Raw genomic sequence first — 20,043 nt, 5'->3', positions numbered from 1 at the left:
GTAATGTAGAATAGTGTAGTGTAATGTAGAATAGTGTAGTGTAATGTAGAATAGTGTAGTGCAGTATAGAATAGTGTAGTGTAATGTAGAATAGTGTAGTGCAGTATAGAATAGTGTAGTGTAATGTAGAATAGTGTAGTGCAGTATAGAATAGTGTAGTGTAATGTAGAATAGTGTAGTGCAGTATAGAATAGTGTAGTGTAATGTAGAATAGTGTAGTGCAGTATAGAATAGTGTAGTGTAATGTAGAATAGTGTAGTGTAATGTAGAATAGTGTAGTACAGTATAGAATAGTGTAGTGTAATGTAGAATAGTGTAGTGTAATGTAGAATAGTGTAGTGCAGTATAGAATAGTGTAGTGTAATGTAGAATAGTGTAGTGCAGTATAGAATAGTGTAGTGTAATGTAGAATAGTGTAGTGTAATGTAGAATAGTGTAGTGTAATGTAGAATAGTGTAGTGTAATATAGAATAGTGTAGTGTAATGTAGAATAGTGTAGTGTAATATAGAATAGTGTAGTGTAATGTAGAATAGTGTAGTGCAGTATAGAATAGTGTAGTGTAATGTAGAATAGTGTAGTGCAGTATAGAATAGTGTAGTGCAGTATAGAATAGTGTAGTGTAATGTAGAATAGTGTAGTGTAATGTAGAATAGTGTAGTGTAATGTAGAATAGTGTAGTGTAATGTAGAATAGTGTAGTGCAGTATAGAATAGTGTAGTGTAATGTAGAATAGTGTAGTGTAATGTAGAATAGTGTAGTGAAGTATAGAATAGTTTAGTGTAATGTAGAATAGTGTAGTGTAATGTAGAATAGTGTAGTGTAATGTAGAATAACGTAGTGCAGTATAGAATAGTATAGTACAGTATAGAATAGTAGTGTAGTGTAGTAAAGAACAGAATAGTGTAGTGTAGTAAAGAATAGTGTAGTGTAGTGTAGTAAAGACCAGAATAGTGTAGTGTAGTAAAGACCAGAATAGTGTAGTGTAGTAAAGAATAGTGTAGTGTAGTAAAGAATAGTGTAGTGTAGTAAAGAACAGAATATTGTAGTGTAGTAAAGACCAGAATAGTGTAGTGTAGTGTAGATTCATGAAGAATAATCTAGTGTAGAAGATTCATGCTGAGGCTAGGCTAAAGCAAGGCAATTGTTTACAATGACGTTTTTAGATTAGATCTACAGCACTTATAAAATAAATCCAGCCACTCTGAAGAATTTTAGGATATTTTACAGTGTTAAAGCGTCGCACGATTATCAATTCAGAGATGAGGATTTTTTGCTTGCCATCAGCATAAAGTAATTCCATTAGTCTGTTTTTTTTGCAGGATTGCAGTCTGGTGGTTAGAAGTTCCTCATCAACAGCAAAACTGCATATAGTGTTTAAATAGTATCTTAATTAGACAGCTTGAGGAGCTGTGAAACGTGCGAGTGCGAGTGTTGATGCTGTGACCCAGAGCTCCCAGGTTCGATCCAGAACTCGGGTCACTGCACAGAGTTTGACACATTCTCCCCACGAGTTTCCTCTTGGTTGTCCGGTTTCCAAAATCAGCTAGCGATGCTGAATTGCCTCCAGGTGTGAATGAGTGTGTCTGTGTGTATTCAGCAAAATCTCTTCTTTGTCGTTTCTATTCTCCACAGCTTCTCAGCTGTTCTCTCGGCTGCCTGTTAATCTGAAATAACTAATAATCCCTTCCAGCGTGTGATGCGGGAATGATCATGAAACAAGAATTGGAGATTGTAATTGGACTGAGGAGGAAACCAGAGAACCCAGAGGAAACCCCTGAAGCACAGGAAGAAACCAAACCCACCCAATCCAGGATGTGTGAGGCAAACATGCTAACCATTAAGCCACCTAAACATGCATGAATACCTGTAACTATAACAACAGGACATGACCACAGTAACAACATTACTCATATTATAAATAGAATCGACTGAGCAAGTTGTAACGCATGTAAAGACGCTCCAGAGTGTATTCGCATCGGTAAAATGACTTACTGATCATTGTGTTGAGAGAGAGGTCCGGGATTCGTTTCTGGTTCTGACCCAACGGGGTCCCACAAAAATTTACTGGAGAGTAGAGCGGGGAAAGGCCTGACCTGTAATCCAACACCAGACAGACATAAAGATGGAGCAAATAAATGGAAAACTTTTATACTGATAAATAATATGGAATAATAGGCATAAGGGTTACGTTTAGAATCATATAATTGCATATAAATAACTGGGATAGATAATGGAAGCAGCCATGAAAGAAAAAGTACTGAAAAAGAAATGGGAATAATCTATAACGTTAATCCAGAAGGATTATCCTTATCCCAGTCTGATTCAGAGTCTAATCTATGCATTGGAGTCTATTCACTCTAATAACAGTACTGAACAATTCTACTACTACTAGTACATCACTACAGTTACAGTGTGGTTCAGTTCTGGGCATCTAAACAAGTCTTCTTGATTTAAACACAACAATTAGATCAGATTAGATTAGATTAGGCACACATAAATGGTGTAATCTAAATCATAAGAAGTGTAATACAAGGTACCCGATGTTGGACGATGCTTTTCCAGTGTGAGCTTTGAGCTCCCAGAGCATGATGCGGCCGTCGCTCACCACCAGAGCGGCTCGGTTCTCGTTGACGGGGCAGATCACCGCCCGGTACGGCCGTACCGTCTTAGTCACGCGGATGGCGTCGCACTGAGAGCGCAGATCATACGACAGCTCCTGCATTCCCTGCTCTGTCTCAGATGCCACTGCTGCTGATTACATTGACATTAAGGTTAAACCTATAATAGTCATTTTTTTATTTGTTTTTAGTACTAGTAACCTGGAAGATATGGTTAATCCTCATGAACGTAGCTTTAATACACAGGAAATTTAACAGGGAAAGTTATATATGTGTTTAAGCTTGAGCTATCAAATATATAATGAGCATTAAAACTCTCAGATTATTATTATTCGCTTTCCAAAGCTCTTCTAAAGCCCATTTTAGGTTCAGCTGTAGATGTGCCATGCTAAATGTTAATCAAAATGACCTTTGACCTGCCACGGTCATGGCTTCTAGCTAGAAGTGCTACAAAACACAATATTTCTTCAATATTTTGCACAGAATGTCTGTAATCTAAACACGGCGTGGGCGAGATTTCAATTTGTAGCCTAGTGCGGCTCGAACTCTGACTCCAAACTTAGGGCAAGTTTAGCTGCAGAGCAGGAAAGTGAGAATCTTACTGGATTTACTGAAGTGATCAGATTACAGAAAGTGTGTAATTTACTACATTACTAAACCAGTGCAAGAAAAAGCACAGACCCCACTAACATAATTCCTTTTAAATTATAGAAGTATCTGATTTTTTATACAATAGAACGGTTGAGGGTTAAAGGGCCTTGCGCGAGGGCCCAGCAGAGGCAGCCTGGTGTCCTGATATTTAAACTTCAAGCTTAAAACATGATAGAATTATAAGTGTATGAAAAAAAACAACAAATAAAAAAAGCCACAACTTCAATTATTCAGAACACCAAGCAGTTCCTCCATCGCTGACCCACCACACACACACACAAAACACACCTCATACACACCACCCACACTGCACCACACACCACAAACACACACACACTCCATCCCCACCCACCCACACACCACACCACACCACACAAACACACACACTGCACCACACAAACACAATACAAACACACACCCACCACACACTGCACCACACACCATAAACACACACACCCACCCCAAACACACAGACCACACCAATCACACACACACCTCCCCAGCACACACAAACACACACCACACACACCCCTGCACACTCACCAGAAACACACACACACACATAAACACACACACACCACAAACACACACCCCTGCACACTCACCACAAACACACACACACCACAAACACACATCCCTGCACACCCACCCCTGCACACGCACCAGAAACACACACACCACACACAAGCACACCTGTCATCCATAAACTTAGATAGATAGATACTATACATAAACACACATAAATTAGAATAAATATGATACTATGTAGGAGACTGAATTTTGTAGGAGACTGAGTTTAGTATTACAGATAGGTGGTGAAACACAGGTCTAGAGGGGAAAAAGAATAAAGAGGAAAGAAGCGCTCACCTGTTTCCTCCACTGAGAGTGCAGTGGATCGGCACACGCGCAGTGTGACACAGCCGTTCTCGTGCAGGCAGTAGAGAGCGTCCCTCTGGCCGCAGGGAATCACCTGTGCGGAAGGAAAAGCACAGTGTGACGCAGTGAAAGTACATTTCCTGCCAAGGGATTTACAGTTTTTATGTGAAGCATACAGTGACAAAATGCTGTAGGAAATGTCACAGCAATGTAAGATCCTGGGGCGGAGCTTATTGTGGTATTTTAAATAGAGTTGGCATTGTGGACTTTTCCATGTTTCAACGGGGAAGAAAATCTATTTAAATAATAGGTATTTATCTATATATATATACACACACACACAAATATATATACACAATTGATATATTTTTATAATGAAGTATGGGTATGATATTTTACATTTACAAGATTTATTTTTTACTCTAGCAAGATTTCTTTCCTGGTGCGTATCTTAATCATTTACTTGTTTTCCATCCCATCACCGCATGGCTAATCAGTGCAACGTTATGAACATTCATTCTGTACAGAAACCTGATGCCAAAAATATAACACACAAAATATCTAAAATCTGGCTTTTCCGCTTCAAAATCACGCCTGTTGTTATTAGGGCCGAGCTGCATGCACGTTTAGAAAGACATGAGACGACATAGAAAGGCTGTTCAAATTGCATTGTGCTAATATCTTTAATGCTGCTTGAGTAAGGCTATAACATTATGATGTCATTAAGAAGCTGGAGGGAGTTTTATTGTAGCATTTAGGAATGTTTTTAAATTAAACAAGTGAGAGACAAGGTGTGTGTGTGTGTGTGTGTGTGTGTGTGTGTGTGTGAGTGAGTGAGTGAGTGAGTGAGTGAGAGATGGAGATAGAGATAGATAGAGAGAGAGAGAGAATGAAAGAGAATGTGTGTGTGTGAGAGACAGAGATAGATAGAGACAGAGCGAGACAGAGAGAGAGAGAGAGAGAGAGAGAGAGAGAATGAAAGAGTGCGTGTGTGTCTGTGTAAAAGAGAGAGAGAGAGAGAGAGAGAGAGAGAGAGAGAGAGATCGAGAGAGAGGGTTGTGTATTGGTTTTTGACTAGCTGCCCACTCCCACGATCTATGGCTTGCTCCACTCCTGTTTTTGCAGCTGCACCATTAGTCATGCAAATGTCCTTCCTGACAAGAGCTTTCCAACACTTACAGAACATGGACACTGGTGCTAATAGGGAGGTCATGGCCGTATACGAGTGGGTGTCGGTGCACTTTAGGCCACAAATATAACCTCACACTTGCAGAAATAAATAAACAGACCAATGAAAAAATGTATTAGTATAAAAAAAAAAAATCACACTTTACAGTACACAGCTAAGAGTTTGTGGCCTCGGTCTCCACTCCTCTGGGGAAGGAACAGTGAAGGATATCAGAGGCAAGGCAATGATGTAACAGACCTCCTACACAATAGGAAGATGATGCTGTACGATGACGATGCTGTACATTCAAAGGTACGTGCAGTACATGATGATGCAGTACATTCTGTAACTGCAAAAACTTTGATGAGATCTTAAATATCAGTTATAACATTCCTTTTGCACTACAGCCAGGTTCTCCTTATTTTTTTTTTTTTTTTTTTTTACATTTTCATTCAAACCCATACTAGAGTTTTCAGGATCTGAAATCAGTCACTGACTCACATTAAAGACCAACTCCTGATGTGGGTTTTTAGATGTGGGTTTGAATCCAAAGTAGAGGATACGTATTGATTTTCACCAGAGATTCAGTGCTGTGTGTGTGTGTGTGTGTGTGTGTGTGTGTGTGTGTGTATGTGACTGTGTGAGTGAGTATGAGAGAGAGAGAGAGAGAGAGAGAGAGAGAGAGAGAGAGAGACAGAAAGAGAGAGTGTGAGAGTGAGTTGGTGCGAGTGTGTGAGTAAAACACTACACAGAAAACATCTGGAATTCACAGCAGATCACAGCAGTGTGAAAAGGCCGACACATCTGCCCTGAAATCCCAGGCACACTGACCTGTATGAAGGGCACCCCGGAGCGCTCGATGGCCACCACCCCCACGGTCTGGCTGAGCTCCAGGTCGAGGATGAGGATCTCTCTGGGGTATAGCAGCAGCATGTGACTCTTCTTTGAGGGAAGGTACGACAGCTGGAGACAGTCATTCAGGGTTACTGCCTCGGCCCTGCACACACACACACACACACACACACACACACACACACACACACACACACACACACACACACACACACACACACACACACACACACACACACACACAAGTTAAGGTCTCCAGCTCAATGCTGTAAAAGTGTCATCATCTCAAAGGAAGATCTAAACAGCTCATATGATTCTGGTATATAATACAAACACATCTTTACATCCTTACGCATTCATTCACGTGTCTCTATATTAAAAAAAAAAAAGACAGAAGAAAGAAAAGGAGAGGGATTGGCAGTGTGCTGGAATTGAGAATAATTGAAGACATTACTGCACAACACTGAGAGGGAACGCAATAAGCGTTACAAATCTCTTCCCAGCCCGCCGTCTACTAAGTTTATAGGCCACTGACGTCCCCAAACCTGCTTATAGGAAATAATGCCTGCGTAAATTGAAGAACATAATAAAGAGGCCATTTTCTGCAAAGTTCAGGAGGCGTTGTAACAGGAAATGGAATGAGAGACAGGAGAGAATATATGAGCGTATTGTTTTGAGACAATTAGGAGCAGGAACGAAGTATATATATCTTCAGCAATGAGTAAAGGTTCTCATTTTAAAAAAATGGCTCGTCTCTAATTGGCTGTATTGCGAGATATATTGAGCGTAATAAAATGGATTTGAGGCAAAGAATTTATTATGACCATTAGGAAAAAGTGAGATTTCATCCCAAATTTTAAAATTGCATACTAAAGCCATAGAATGGAGTAGACAGGAGTTCCATAACTTCCCAGTTTGGTATTTCAGCTCTTTTTTGAGAAAGCCTTCAGAGCATCCTGTTTCCTAAATGAATGTTTCTGGCATCACAAACTTTAGAAAGCGGTAATGGACACCCTCATTAGAGACATGTGTACAAGTGTGCAGTAAGATCAGCCAATAATGTGGCAGCAGCACCACACATAACGTCAACGGTAACACAAATAGTCACTCGTTACAACCGCGGTGAGTAAAAAAAACATCTCAGAATGCACGTTATTCTCAATCCTTGAGTTGGATAAGCTACAAGAGGAGATGCTCTCAAGAGGAGTCCTCTGGGACAGACTCCAGGTTCCCTTGCCACTTTTCCACCGATGCAGTTTGAGTGCTGGTTCGGAGCCAGAGCATAATTTAGAACCAGTTCTTTCTTTTTCGACAGCCAAAGCACTGGCTCTGAACCAGGAAAAGTGGTTCTTAAGTAGCACCAAAACGTTGCTGGTCTAGACTTAAGAACCGCTTGTGTCAGGGGCTGTGGGCGGGGCTACTGTTAGCGCATTTGATAATGTACCTTAAGTATTCTAATGTTTAATACACATTTACTTTACCGCGATATGATACATTATCAGCACACATGATAGTAGGTAGCTACATGTTAAGGCTAAATTTTTTCTGTGCTAATGATAAAATAATGTTATGTACTTTCTCGATTACAACCTCCGTTTATACAAATTACATGGAGCTGCAGGTACATGTTGGATTCGCTACGTTTGGATGGCAATGTAGGTTCACAAAGCCATGAGCATTAACAGTAAAGCAACATCCGCCATTGTTGATGTTGTGTTTGCTGCTGCTGCGCTAACGTTGCTGTGTAACGTGACATGTATACAGTGACGCCAGCACCCGGTTCTTTTTGGTGGAAAAGGGGTACCAGTGACCATGTGTAAGAGAAGTGCTACAGAAAATGGATGGATGAATAAATGGATAATTATTGGTGATGAAAACGGCGAGGAAAGCTGATGTACAAGGTGCCAGCGGATTGTAGCAGTAGGGTCAAATTATAAACTAAGTTAATTATTATTAACTTAGTTTATATAAATTTGCCAATTGACTCAATCGGCTGGGGCAGTGGTGACTCAAGCGGTTGTAGGCTCTTGGTTGTTGATCGGAGAATCAGGGTTCAAGCCCCAGCAGTGAAAAGTTGCCACTGTTGGTCTCAAGCAGGCCCTTAAACCTCTCTGCTCCAGGGGCACTGTATCATGGCTGACCCTGTGCACTGACCCCAACCCCCAAAGTTGGGATAAGCGAAGAAAGAATTTCACTGTGCTGTAATGTACATGTGACAAAATAAAGGCTTCTTCTTCTTCTCCTCAATCCTAGCTGTTGAACGCTCTTAACGACGTAGCAGCTTTACAAGAATACCGATATAGACTTCGGTCTCCTAATTAGCAAGCCCACGGTAACAGCAAGAAAGTGTTTGTCCCTAAGAAACATCATGAGAAAGAATTCTTAAAAAGGAGCAGGCTCGAAACTATACACCGAAAATTGGGATTAGAAAGCTGACTTTCATCTAGCACAAATGTATGCTATAAAGTCAAACAGTACTGAGCGTGCTGAAAGGAAGTTCGTCATGCGCATCGTTTATGATTCCGGTCATTCAGCGGACCGTTAATTGATGTCTTTTCTGACACCGTTTGACGTCGATTTGTAACTGTTAACACAACATACAGGGCTATTGTGACATGCTTTTACATTTCTGCTTAGCAACAGACACCCAAACATGGAGCCATAACAATCACGTTGTTTCACACTGTAAACATTTGGCACCACCTCATATTTCTTGCTACACCTTTGGGGATGCCATATTCTCTGAGTAATGCTGATCATATTATCTGATCATACTGACAACTGCGAGATGAAAGTTGACTACAAAAGCTTTGGCATCCCATAATAATCACAAGAGCAGCACTATGGTCTAACCCAGCCACTGAAGAGTTAACTCTCAGTACCAGGACCCAAGCCCAGGCATAAAACTTGTGGTAAATCTAATATGCTGACTACAAGATCCGCTGTGGCGACCCCGAACAGGGAGCAGCGAAAGAAAGAGAGAGGGGCTTGGGGGGCACTATGGCCAGCTGGGGTAACATTTGAGACCTAGGTTGGTTGGTATTACTGATAGCTAAGGCATCTGTCGAGGAAAGATGTAGAGATTTAACCCAGTGGCTTATTCGTATCTGTATCCAGATTTAAGCATGACATAAACTGCCTTTTTTATACAAATCCTCCTATCACGTACTCTCTGGGAAACAAAAATAAATACATACACTCCGGCACTGTCAGCAAAGCGTGAACCAAAACTCTGGTCCAACCTTAGCTACATCACTCAAGTTCTCAGTAATGCTACGTCACAGACACAGCGACTCGCGGCAACATAGTGACCTACTAAGTGACCGTTGGTTTTCGGTGCAATCTGAATCTGATGCTTCTGGTGGCATGAGCGGCAGCAACCGTTGCGATTAGATGGCGACGTGATACATTTGAGAACATCATGCAAATATGGAGGTACTATGAAGGTTGTGGAAGTTGTATGTTTAAATACCCAAGCTACTAAGCTAGGCTGTTTATTACATTTACACCATTTAGGCAGATGCCCTTATCCAGAGAGACTTACATTTTTTATCTCATTTACACAGCTGAGCAATTAAAAGTTAAGAGCTTTGCTCAGGGACACAGGAGTGGCAGCTTGGTGACAACCTTCCAATCAGTACTCAGAAACCTTACATACAGCAGTATTAGAACAAGAAGTTTTTCTAAAAGTTTGCTAGTCATCATACTCAAGCCCTTTATCACAATGGCACCACAAGGCAAGATTAAAGCATGGACCTTTTACCATGCTGCTGCTTTGTCCAAAATTGCACCTCTGTACCATTAACCCAAATCAGCAGCTCTGGCAGACTAATGGAGCAGGGATCGCTTTATTTACACGGACCCATCAAAGACGTTTTCCTGAAAATAAGCCTCGCTGATGCAACAGAGTGCCGAAGTACACTGCTTCAAATAATCAAAAATACTAGACCGCAGTGTTCATGGTAGAGAGGAAAGCGAGTAAAGCTTCTAATGATCAATAGAGCGGAAGAAGAAAAACCTTCCTCAGACAAAGCAGGAAAGCGGTGATGAAAAGAACAAAGAGAGAGAAAAAAAACCCATCTGATTTAAACAACGAAAAAGAACTTTGATGATCAAAACACAGAATGTAGGCAGACAATTATTATCACTTGTGTGACTTGGTGGTGGTTTTGAGCAGCTTATCATTCTAAAGGTTAACACTTTACAAACTCAAAGGGAGGGAAAGTAATTAATTGTCTGTTTTTTTCCAGATCTTGTACATGTTTTCCATTCCTCATTAACTGATCTGTCAGGGCTTTAATGGAATCTTTTATTTCTAAAGTAAAGTGGAAATGCTGACCAACAAGCAGAAAGGAAGCTCAGGTGTCTCAGCGCTCACAGAACTGAACTGCTCAAATGTTGAACTACACTTTTCTTTAGATATATTCCTTATTGAATGTCCAGCTTTACTGCATTCTGCTTTCCACAGGCCATGTGAGATTTATACAAACTAAGAAGTTTGTAGAATGAGCATGCTAAGTTTGACCACGACTCTTCTTTGAGCTGAATTAACATGGGGAAAATTATAATAATAATTAAACCTACATCTACTAAATCAGTTCATTTCCAGTATAGATATTGATACTGCTATTTGTTAATGGCTTTTTTTTTTCTAATCTTAAATACCAGAAGCCAAAAAATGATTTGAGGAGGTCCCGTATTCAGTGCTAAACTTATTTATGATGTCATACACCACAGTATGCGGTTAAAGGTAGGGTCTCTGATTTTTGAAAGCCAATGTTAACATATAAAATCACCAAAACAAACACGCCCCTAACCCAAATGGGTCCCACCCCTGTATTGATAGCTCCGCCCACACATACATACATAACCCAGGCAACTAATGGAAAGAAATGTGTCTTTATCATAGCTGAAGGGAAGAACAATACGATTGCAGATAAACAAACAAGCAAAAATGACACACAAGCATAATCATGTAAAGGACGGCATATTTTAGTTCTGTGTAACAAAGTAAAACCAACGTTACTCACCTATCGAGAAGGAAAAAAGCGCCTCGGCGTCTTAAGTAAAGTTGGTCACATATTCACAGATTGGAGTTTCCCGAGTCAATAACTCCTCAGCTAAACGCTGTTACTACACAAAACGCGGTTGTAGCTGCCTCTCTACATTACTACGATAGAAAAGAGGTGTTATTTGTGTAGTAACAGCGTTTAGCTCAGGAGTTATTGACTCGGGAAACTCCAATCTGTGAATATGAGGCCAACTTCCTGCTCCTTCAGTTCTCTCCAGCGCTGGAAAGCTGATCCTATATTAACACGGGTCCTGCTTCTTGCCTTATCGTAAGCCTTTCTTCGCTTTCTTTCTGTTTATATCCTCCATGTCAATGTTAAAACCGCTTTCTGCTAACGTCACACATGCGCACTGAACACTCTCTCTGCCCATATTGACAAGACCCGCCCCTTTCTGCTCATTGGCTACGCGATTGTTTTGATTTTTGTTTAGTTTTCTCAAAAATCAGAGACCCTACCTTTAACCTTTACCTTTACCTACCTTTACCTCGGGCTGTGATGTGGTGAGACTGTCATGTCACGTCTGTGTACTCACATGGGTTTCTCGTTGGTGATGAGCACTTTGACCTTGTTGAGCGCTTTCTTAGCACCTGTGGGATGTGTGGCAGCAGGTTTGCTGTGAGCAGGGCTAGAGTGTGGGCTGGCAATGTAAACCTTCTTCCCGCTGCTGCCCGGGGGCTTGGACGGTGAGAAGTCGGTGATGAAAACGATTCCCTCGCTAGTCAGCACTAATAGAGCGAGGCGTTATACAGGGAGAAAAGATAAAGATTTGAGTTATTCTCAGAAGCCAGACTGCTAAAACTGCAAAAAAAAAAAAAAACATTTTAGCAAGCGAGAACATCTCAAATCAGGTCCGAATTATCTATTATTTTCCCCAGATGTTGGTATACTTATATAATATTAACACAAACTTTACTTTAAACTAATTAGCAATTATTTTGACTGTCCATATTTTCAATAATATATTTTGATTTCTAAAAGCAAAATGAAATAAATAAAATAAATAAAAGTATTTAATTTTTACTTAACACTAAAAACCTGTTATTCATTTGAATCCAAGCAGAAGATAACAGGGTAATCGAAACAAGTTAAGCACTGTTAAACGTGACTATGCATACAGGCTAAATTAGAGGGGTCGAACGGGTCGAAAGAGAAGGACAGGATGTTCTCGGCGTAGCTCTTCTTCCACAGCTTGGTCCCTGTATCCCCGTTCCACAGCACTATGTAGTTGGGAGGGTGCACGGCCAAAAGCAGGTCATGTGACATATCCTGATTCCACAGCCAATCCATGTCTGGGGAGAAACACCAAGCCAAATCAAATGCGTTCAGGTAGTTTCTACATTTCGACAGAGTTTCTTGAACAATCAATCCTAGCTATTTGAATAATGATACCATGAGTGAAATTTGGTAATACTGCAGGGAGCTACATATATTAATAGTCAATGATGTAACAGAAAGACTTTGGAAGAGTCTGAAAACAGAAAGCTGGGCTTACTGACAGCACAGATTCAGACAAACTGGAACAAATGACCCAGCTAATCTACTGTCCGGGGTTTGATTCTTTTATTTATTTATTAAGTTTACTTATTAAGGCGCCCCACCTCTTCAACTTCCCCCGTCATTCATGCTGGTATGTGGAAATAAATGATGGGTTCAAGCTCATGCAACATGTCCTGAACATGATGGATTCACTTTTATGAATTATGTCGCGTTATGAATTATATCACGTGGACCGGCAAGGTCACGTCACGTGGACCGGCAAGGTCACGTCACGTGGACCGGCAAGGTCTCGTCACGTGGACCGGCAAGGTCACGTCACGTGGACCGGCAAGGTCACGTCACGTGGACCGGCAAGGTCACGTCACGTGGACCGGCAAGGTCTCGTCACGTGGACCGGCAAGGTCACGTCACCTGGACCGGTAAGGTTTCATGTTACCAGTTTTACATGCAAACCGTGCTCTGTTTCAGACTAAACTGCCAGCGTGAAAGCTCTAGTCAGGGTCTGTCTGGCTACCTTCCACAACCCCACCTGCTTGCTACCGTTACAGATCCTAATGCTACGAGCCGTGTCTTACCCTGAATGGGTTTGGAGTGCTCCTGAATCTCGCAGTGCGCAACGCCGCTCACCACGTCCCACACGATGATTTTGCCTGCGGCGTCGGCCGAGGCGAGGCGTAGCGAGTACGGGGAGCTCAGGTTGTGGTGGTAGTTCTCCCTGGACCATTTCACCTAAACACACACAACATTATTTAAAGATGACAAGAGACTTTAAATCAGTTCCTATAACTTATGGAATTGGGGTTTCAAATTCCCAAACTTAACGAAGCACAGCAAGATAGAACGGCAATATAAATGTGCATCGCTGCAGCTCTTTAAGCTTTCTGTTCACTACTTAACACCAGCAAACAGAACCAAGTATCCATCCCTTATTTGTCAGTCTTTTTTGTTTGTTTCCAAAAGATTTCTTTTTTCCACATGACCTGAACAGGACAGAACCCTTATGTTTGAGCTTCATGCTGAAACCGTAAACACGAGGAGGCCGGCAGGTGCCATGTTTTTGTCTGTTTCTCAGCATCTGCTTGCTCATTTATTCCTGGGGATGACGATGAAGAATGGACGACTGCGCCGGCGTTGTGGTGTACAAGATTAAAATGCATGGTGGGGTGAGAAATGGCAGCAGGAGCCGGGCATTGTCTCTGATAAACACTGGAGAATTTATGGGTCATTACTCATGAGACCGTGCACACACACGCACACACACACGCGCGCACACACACACGCGCGCACACACACTTTAACAACAGAACACAACTAGATAAAGTGCAGAATGCTTCTGGACATAAATGACACCAGATTCATTTTCAGGGACGTTTGTCATGCCCGATCTCTTACCCTTGTTTTAATGACTGAAAATCATCTGTAGAATAAACTGAAAACAGCCAATTAGATCACACCGTTCCCTAAAGCTATATTGTATGCGAAGGATCGTATTTACGGGTCGACTACAAAGTAGTAATTACGAGCGGAAGTTTTTTCAACTTGGGATTTTCTTTCGTCAGTAGAAAAACATAGAGGAATCGGTGGATACGATGTCTGTAGTTACTGAAATTGAATGTTTACTCGACCCAGAAGCTGATTTTTTGTATATGTTTGGTTTATGCAGCAAGTCACTGAAATACAAGTAAATTGCTGTAAAAAACAAAAAAAAAACACATGCTCTATCCCAGTGGTCTAGCCATCACAATCTGATGCTTATCAAAGTCGCTCAGATCCTTACGCTTGCCCATTTTTCCATTCATCACTTCACCTTTACTTATCTGAGGTTTTAATGCTCTGTTTAATCGGTGTATATCCAAGAACAAACCCAAAAGTGACTTATTTCCCCTTTTATCTAGTAGAATAAGATACACATGCAGGACAGAGTGTTAGTCAGTTCGAAACTTTGCTCAAATCGTTTAACCTTGTTATCGGTGAAAGAGTTTCAGAAACATTTCAAACTCACCTTGACAACATTGGCTTTGTGTCTCTCCAGGACCTGAATTGTCTGAGCGGTCTTTGGGTCGATAATGAGGATGCTGGAGTGGCATCCCTGAGCAATCAGACCTTGCCAACCCCTGAGGGGGAAAAAGAGAGCGGGAGAGAAGGAGAGAGAGAGAGAGATCACACAGGTGAAAGGAACAACTCAGACTACATCTCTTGAGACTAAACTTTGAGATCAACACACATGTCTAAAGTAGGCACAAATTTCTCAGCATCTTATTTTAGTTGTGTGTCTCAGTTAATAATGAACACTTTGAGATGAGAAGAATTAGGACAATTAGCTGTGAATCGTTATAACATTTGAGAAATAATATATGCTTTGTGCAGTGAAATACAGATTAAACTAGATACTGATGAATTTCAAAACAATTCTTAACGTACTTTTGATTATTTTGACAGAGTAAGCAATAACGCGTTTGCTCTGAATTCTGTTGAATACTGAAAACGGATCTCAAAGTTACGAGGGAACTTATGGCTGTCATTTTTCTGGCACTCGGACAGAGATTGTCTTTTTGGTTTGTGAGTGAAGTCTGACTGAGTGCAAGCTACAGGAACTGGATATTACCTATAGTAGCCAATAAAGAGACAGAGCTGTCATGCAATAATAATAAAATCAAATCAAATAAAAACGGTTGCTAAGCAACAACAAAAGAACTGATAGTTCATGTGTTTATTTCAGTGGTGGAGGTTTAATAGAATCAGTCTGAGCAGATAAAAATCACTTCTATACATCACACTCATCAGATTTCATCTCAGAAACCGTTCTTAGATCAATGTGTTACTTATTTCTTTTCTGCTATAGGCATCGCTCTGTTATACACAACCACAGCTGGTGTATCTCATTTACACACACACACACGAACACATATACACACAAACAAACACTTATTGCTTTATTTAAACAAAAGTGTCCATTAATAAAACATCACTGTAAAAGCACCAAAATTTGCCAGAGACTATTTTTCATCCAAACCCCATGGACAGAATATTACAAAGTCACCCTAAACACAAACATTACAAATATAGAATTATTAAAACTATTATTCATTAATTTTCTACCGCTTATACAAACTACCTCGGGTCACGGGGAGCCTGTGCCTATCTCAGGCGTCATTGGGCATCAAGGCAGGATACACCCTGGACGGAGTGCCAACCCATCGCAGGGCACACACACTCTCATTCACTCACGCAATCACACACTACGGACAATTTTCCAGAGATGCCAATCAACCTACCATGCATGTCTTTGGACCGGGGGAGGAAACCGGAGTACCCGGAGGAAACCCCCGAGGGACGGGGAGAACATGAAAACTCCACACACACAAGGTGGAGGCGGGAATCGAACCCCGACCCTGGAGGTGTGAGGCGAACGTGCTAACCACTAAGCCACCGTGCCCCCCTAAAACTATTATAAACATACAAAATAAATTATTGTATTCAACTTGTATGCAAAATTTCAAAGGGTTAACAAACTTTCTACCTTCTCTGTGTTAGTGTGTATACATACATATACACACACATTAGAGAGATAAAGATAGATAGATAGAGATAGAGAAAGATAGAGAGATAGATGGATGGATGCATATCTTAAGTCCTGAATATGGTGTACTGCTCCTTTTAAAAGTAACGATGGCATGCAGTCTTGTGTAATAATTGTGCATGAGGTCCTTAATTCTCTCAGGTGGTAAAGCTGCCCATTCTTCTTAGTAAAATGCCTCCAGTTCCTGTAATGTTTTGGTTGTCTTGCACAAGCTGCATGTGTGAGATCTCCCCAAAGTGGCTGAACGATACTGAGGTCAGGAGAAACCATCACAATTGTGTTCAAGTACCTCCTTATCGCGCTCCTTAGAACAACGACACCACTTTGCTTCCAGAGCAGTCTCTATTTATCTCCAAGTTGTTTGTGGGTTTTTCTTTGTGTCCCAAACAATTCTTCTGGCAGTAGTGGGTGAAATCTTTCTAGGTCTACCTGAACCGTGGCTTAGTATCAACAGAACCGCTTATCTATGTAGCTAAAAGCCGCGCCCCTGAATATATACGTGCGTTAGTCTAACTGTGCTTTCAGAAACAGTAGTAGGGTCACTATATTGTCTTGGACGATAAAGATGCAGACATCACAGCCGCCTTCTTAAGTGTCAGACACGAATTGCCGCCTCTAGAACATGTTCTGATGCAGAGATCACGAGAAAATTATATGTCGAGATAACAAGAAAATGAATAATGCATGGACTCTTAGGAATTCTGTACAGAATCCGATGAAGACAAAACAAATATTTACATTTTCACTTATTTATTGTGTTTCGAAATTTGCTCCAACACCACCAGTGATATACGGCACCTCCCTGTACCCTCTCCGGTTGCTCCTGCACTTAAGGCCATTATATAATTACCTCCCAGGAGCAACTGAAAAGACACAAGCCTCATTCCCCATAGCACTGAACCCTCTGCAAAGCTACATGTCAGCTCTTTAAATATCTTTATATATAATTGGATGCATCCCACAAAGAGTTATGAGCAGCGCTTCATCAGCCTTTTTAAACATTGATTTTTTTTTTTTGCTATGAAATTTTAGTTAATATTGTCATCAGCCCAAGAGACAGTTCTTTTTTTACACTATAAAAAAAATATATATTAATTAATTAAATAAATAAACATCTGAACTATTTACTGATGATTCTGTTCTTGATATCAATTTGACTTTGCTGTATAAGATGCACTGTTCTCTTGTTTTCTAATAACCCCATTAGACCAAAACTACCTCAGATCTCTCTCACAGGCACAGATAAGGCACAGATAAGTATCTAAACTTTAACCAGTGTGTTCAGGTCATGAATATAACCACATTGTGCAAACGTCTTACTGGAAGGAAATAGTTCCATTTTGAAAACATTTTTCCTTTTGTTTACAACATAGCAAAAATCTTTACTGCATTTAAACAGCATCTTTAATAGAATACGTGATTGCCAGTGAAACCACAGTGTTCATTTCCTTTCTACTTTAATTTTCTACTTTCAGTGAATCATTTCCTTTCTACTTGCCTGTTAGCGTCTACACTTCACTTAACAGTGACATTTCCTATTCTCGACTTCTCCCACTCATTTTATTCAACACTCTCGCTGCTGCTCTTCACCAAGGGTCTCTGATCTGACTCGGAAATGGTTTGGTTTGGATTCGGATTTTAATTCTAAGTCACACCTGATTATTAAAACCCAAGATCAACTGATTAAAACAGCTGGAATCAGATTTGGCTCCTGCTTGACTGGAATAAAGTGAATGACTCTTTGCCTCTATAATAAAAAAGATACTAATAAACATCCTGAACATAACATTTTAGGAGGTAGTTACTAGCAGCACACAGTAGTAACCTATTTACCTACCTACAGATCCAGATAACAAGTTTAATGATGTCGCTGATTACTAAGTAGGTTTACTCAGGTCACCTCTGTACACTTAGATCCCTGTTCTCGTCTGACAGAAGTGGAACCTCACGTTTCTTTCTTGTAGAACATCTGCTTCAAGATTCAACGTGTTTCTGAATGTATTCGACTGACATCGTTTGCCATCAGTAGCACAGAAATACATCTCAGAAATATCAGGGGAAAGTCTGTTATTGCAATATCATAATCTTGAAGAAGCTTAAATTGATGAAATCAATCACTGGTCTGGTTTATTAGGTTTACTGGGCTTAATTTGGGGAAATAAAAAAAAAAAAAGATAAGCTAAAAACTAAAGATAAGCTCCCAAACCAATAAATAATGGAGAAGATTGATTCTCTATCAGATTCAGCATGCTACATGGTAGATGGTACAGAGTAATGGGTTTTTTTTTAAATAAATAAAAAACTCCTGAGTCAGGTTTAATGTTTGAGAAGAAGAAAAAGAAAAAGAAGATGATTAAAATAAGTTAACGGTGGTCATGTATTTTTAATTAGTGTAGGCGACTTCCGATGACATAAGTGACAGTAACCCTAGATGTGGGCGTGTCCAGCCACGCGACAAAGTTTGCAAAGGTTTAAATTCATGTAAATTTGAAGCAACTTGCTGCAGCGTGGACAACCAATGGGAGGAAAGACAGTAGACCGCACGTGATCTGTGGTATGTGCTATGATATGATGCAGATATACACTTGGTACACACTTTGTACACAAATGCCAAATTACCTTTTTAGCGTCAAGAAAACAGATTTGTCATCAACTAGAACGCTACAGCCGTATTCCACTGAAATACGTTGTTACTACGGCAACCTGTACCTGGGGCCGCCTCCTGCCGACACCATCGTTCAAGAGACTGGCAAAACCCTACAGCAATCTGTTTTTTCTTCACACAGATAAAGTGTCTGCAGTGAAAACCCTTCAGTCGTGTAATCCTCTATTGTTTCCACAAAAAATAAGTCTCTTACACAACAGCTGTCATGCTTAAAGAACACAGCAATGTCTGACCGGGGTCCTGCAGTATTGCAAAGCAAACAATACTGGGACAATCTTTTTGAGAATATTCATTGGAAATTGGTTTGGGCTTACAATAATAAGTACTGCATTAACAATTAAATTAGTGAAGTATATTTTAAAATTACACAATTTATCCAACAAACCAATTTCTACAAAAAATGTAAAAGTGAAATATCAGATTCTTATACATTCTGGAATATACATACAGAATCTGCTGTGCACCTTTTTTTTATTGTATGTACACTAGGTCTTTTGGATTGATGTCAAACGTGTTTTTGAATCATTAAGTGGGACAAAATTAATTAAAATATATAAATAAAATATTTGTTTTTTTTAAATGAGAAAAGTAAAATGGCGAAATGTCATTTCTATTTTAAATCTTTTTATTTTATTTGGAAAGCTTCATATCTATAAATGTAAGTGGTCTGAAAAGAAACCAAACATTTTCATTTTAAGCTGGAAATGAACATTTATTTTGAAACTTTAAAAGGACTTACAAGCCAAAAAGCTGTCAAAACTATGGACTTTTACAAGGCTGTTAATTCCTCTTTTCTAAATGAATTGTATTGCTCAATACACCCTTCTTTGTATTGTTTTTTTCTCTCCTTTATGTTAGCTTACTATTTTAAGATTTGAACAATATGACAGTGCATTTTGTTATCTGTTATCATTTGTTATTGAAACGAAAAAAACAAAAACAAAAAAAGCAATGTTAGACCGGAAGTGGTCATGCTAGTTGGCTTCTTTTTTTGCCACCTTTTCTCACAGCCACTCATTTTTCAAAGCTTGACAAATAGTATATAATTTTTTTTTTTAATAGA

General features: G+C 40.1%; 1 protein-coding gene across 1 annotated transcript in view; it reads right to left on the bottom strand.

Annotated features, from left to right (window-relative positions):
- The window catches only part of wdr11 (WD repeat domain 11), an 89,901-nt gene that overhangs the window by 67,680 nt on the left and 2,178 nt on the right, over nt 1-20,043 (bottom strand). The window contains exons 2-9 of the mRNA XM_060871908.1: nt 14,738-14,849; nt 13,311-13,464; nt 12,354-12,527; nt 11,771-11,963; nt 6,146-6,311; nt 4,138-4,240; nt 2,539-2,749; nt 1,994-2,094 (exon numbers count right to left, since the gene is read on the bottom strand). Coding sequence (XP_060727891.1) covers nt 1,994-2,094; nt 2,539-2,749; nt 4,138-4,240; nt 6,146-6,311; nt 11,771-11,963; nt 12,354-12,527; nt 13,311-13,464; nt 14,738-14,849 — 1,214 coding nt within the window. The remainder of the gene's footprint in view (nt 1-1,993; nt 2,095-2,538; nt 2,750-4,137; nt 4,241-6,145; nt 6,312-11,770; nt 11,964-12,353; nt 12,528-13,310; nt 13,465-14,737; nt 14,850-20,043) is intronic.

The sequence above is a fragment of the Tachysurus vachellii genome, chromosome 6 (assembly GCF_030014155.1).
Source record: "Tachysurus vachellii isolate PV-2020 chromosome 6, HZAU_Pvac_v1, whole genome shotgun sequence".
Classification (NCBI taxonomy): domain Eukaryota; kingdom Metazoa; phylum Chordata; class Actinopteri; order Siluriformes; family Bagridae; genus Tachysurus; species Tachysurus vachellii.
Note: the sequence above shows the minus strand (reverse complement) of the source record. Positions and strands in the feature narration are given on the sequence as shown.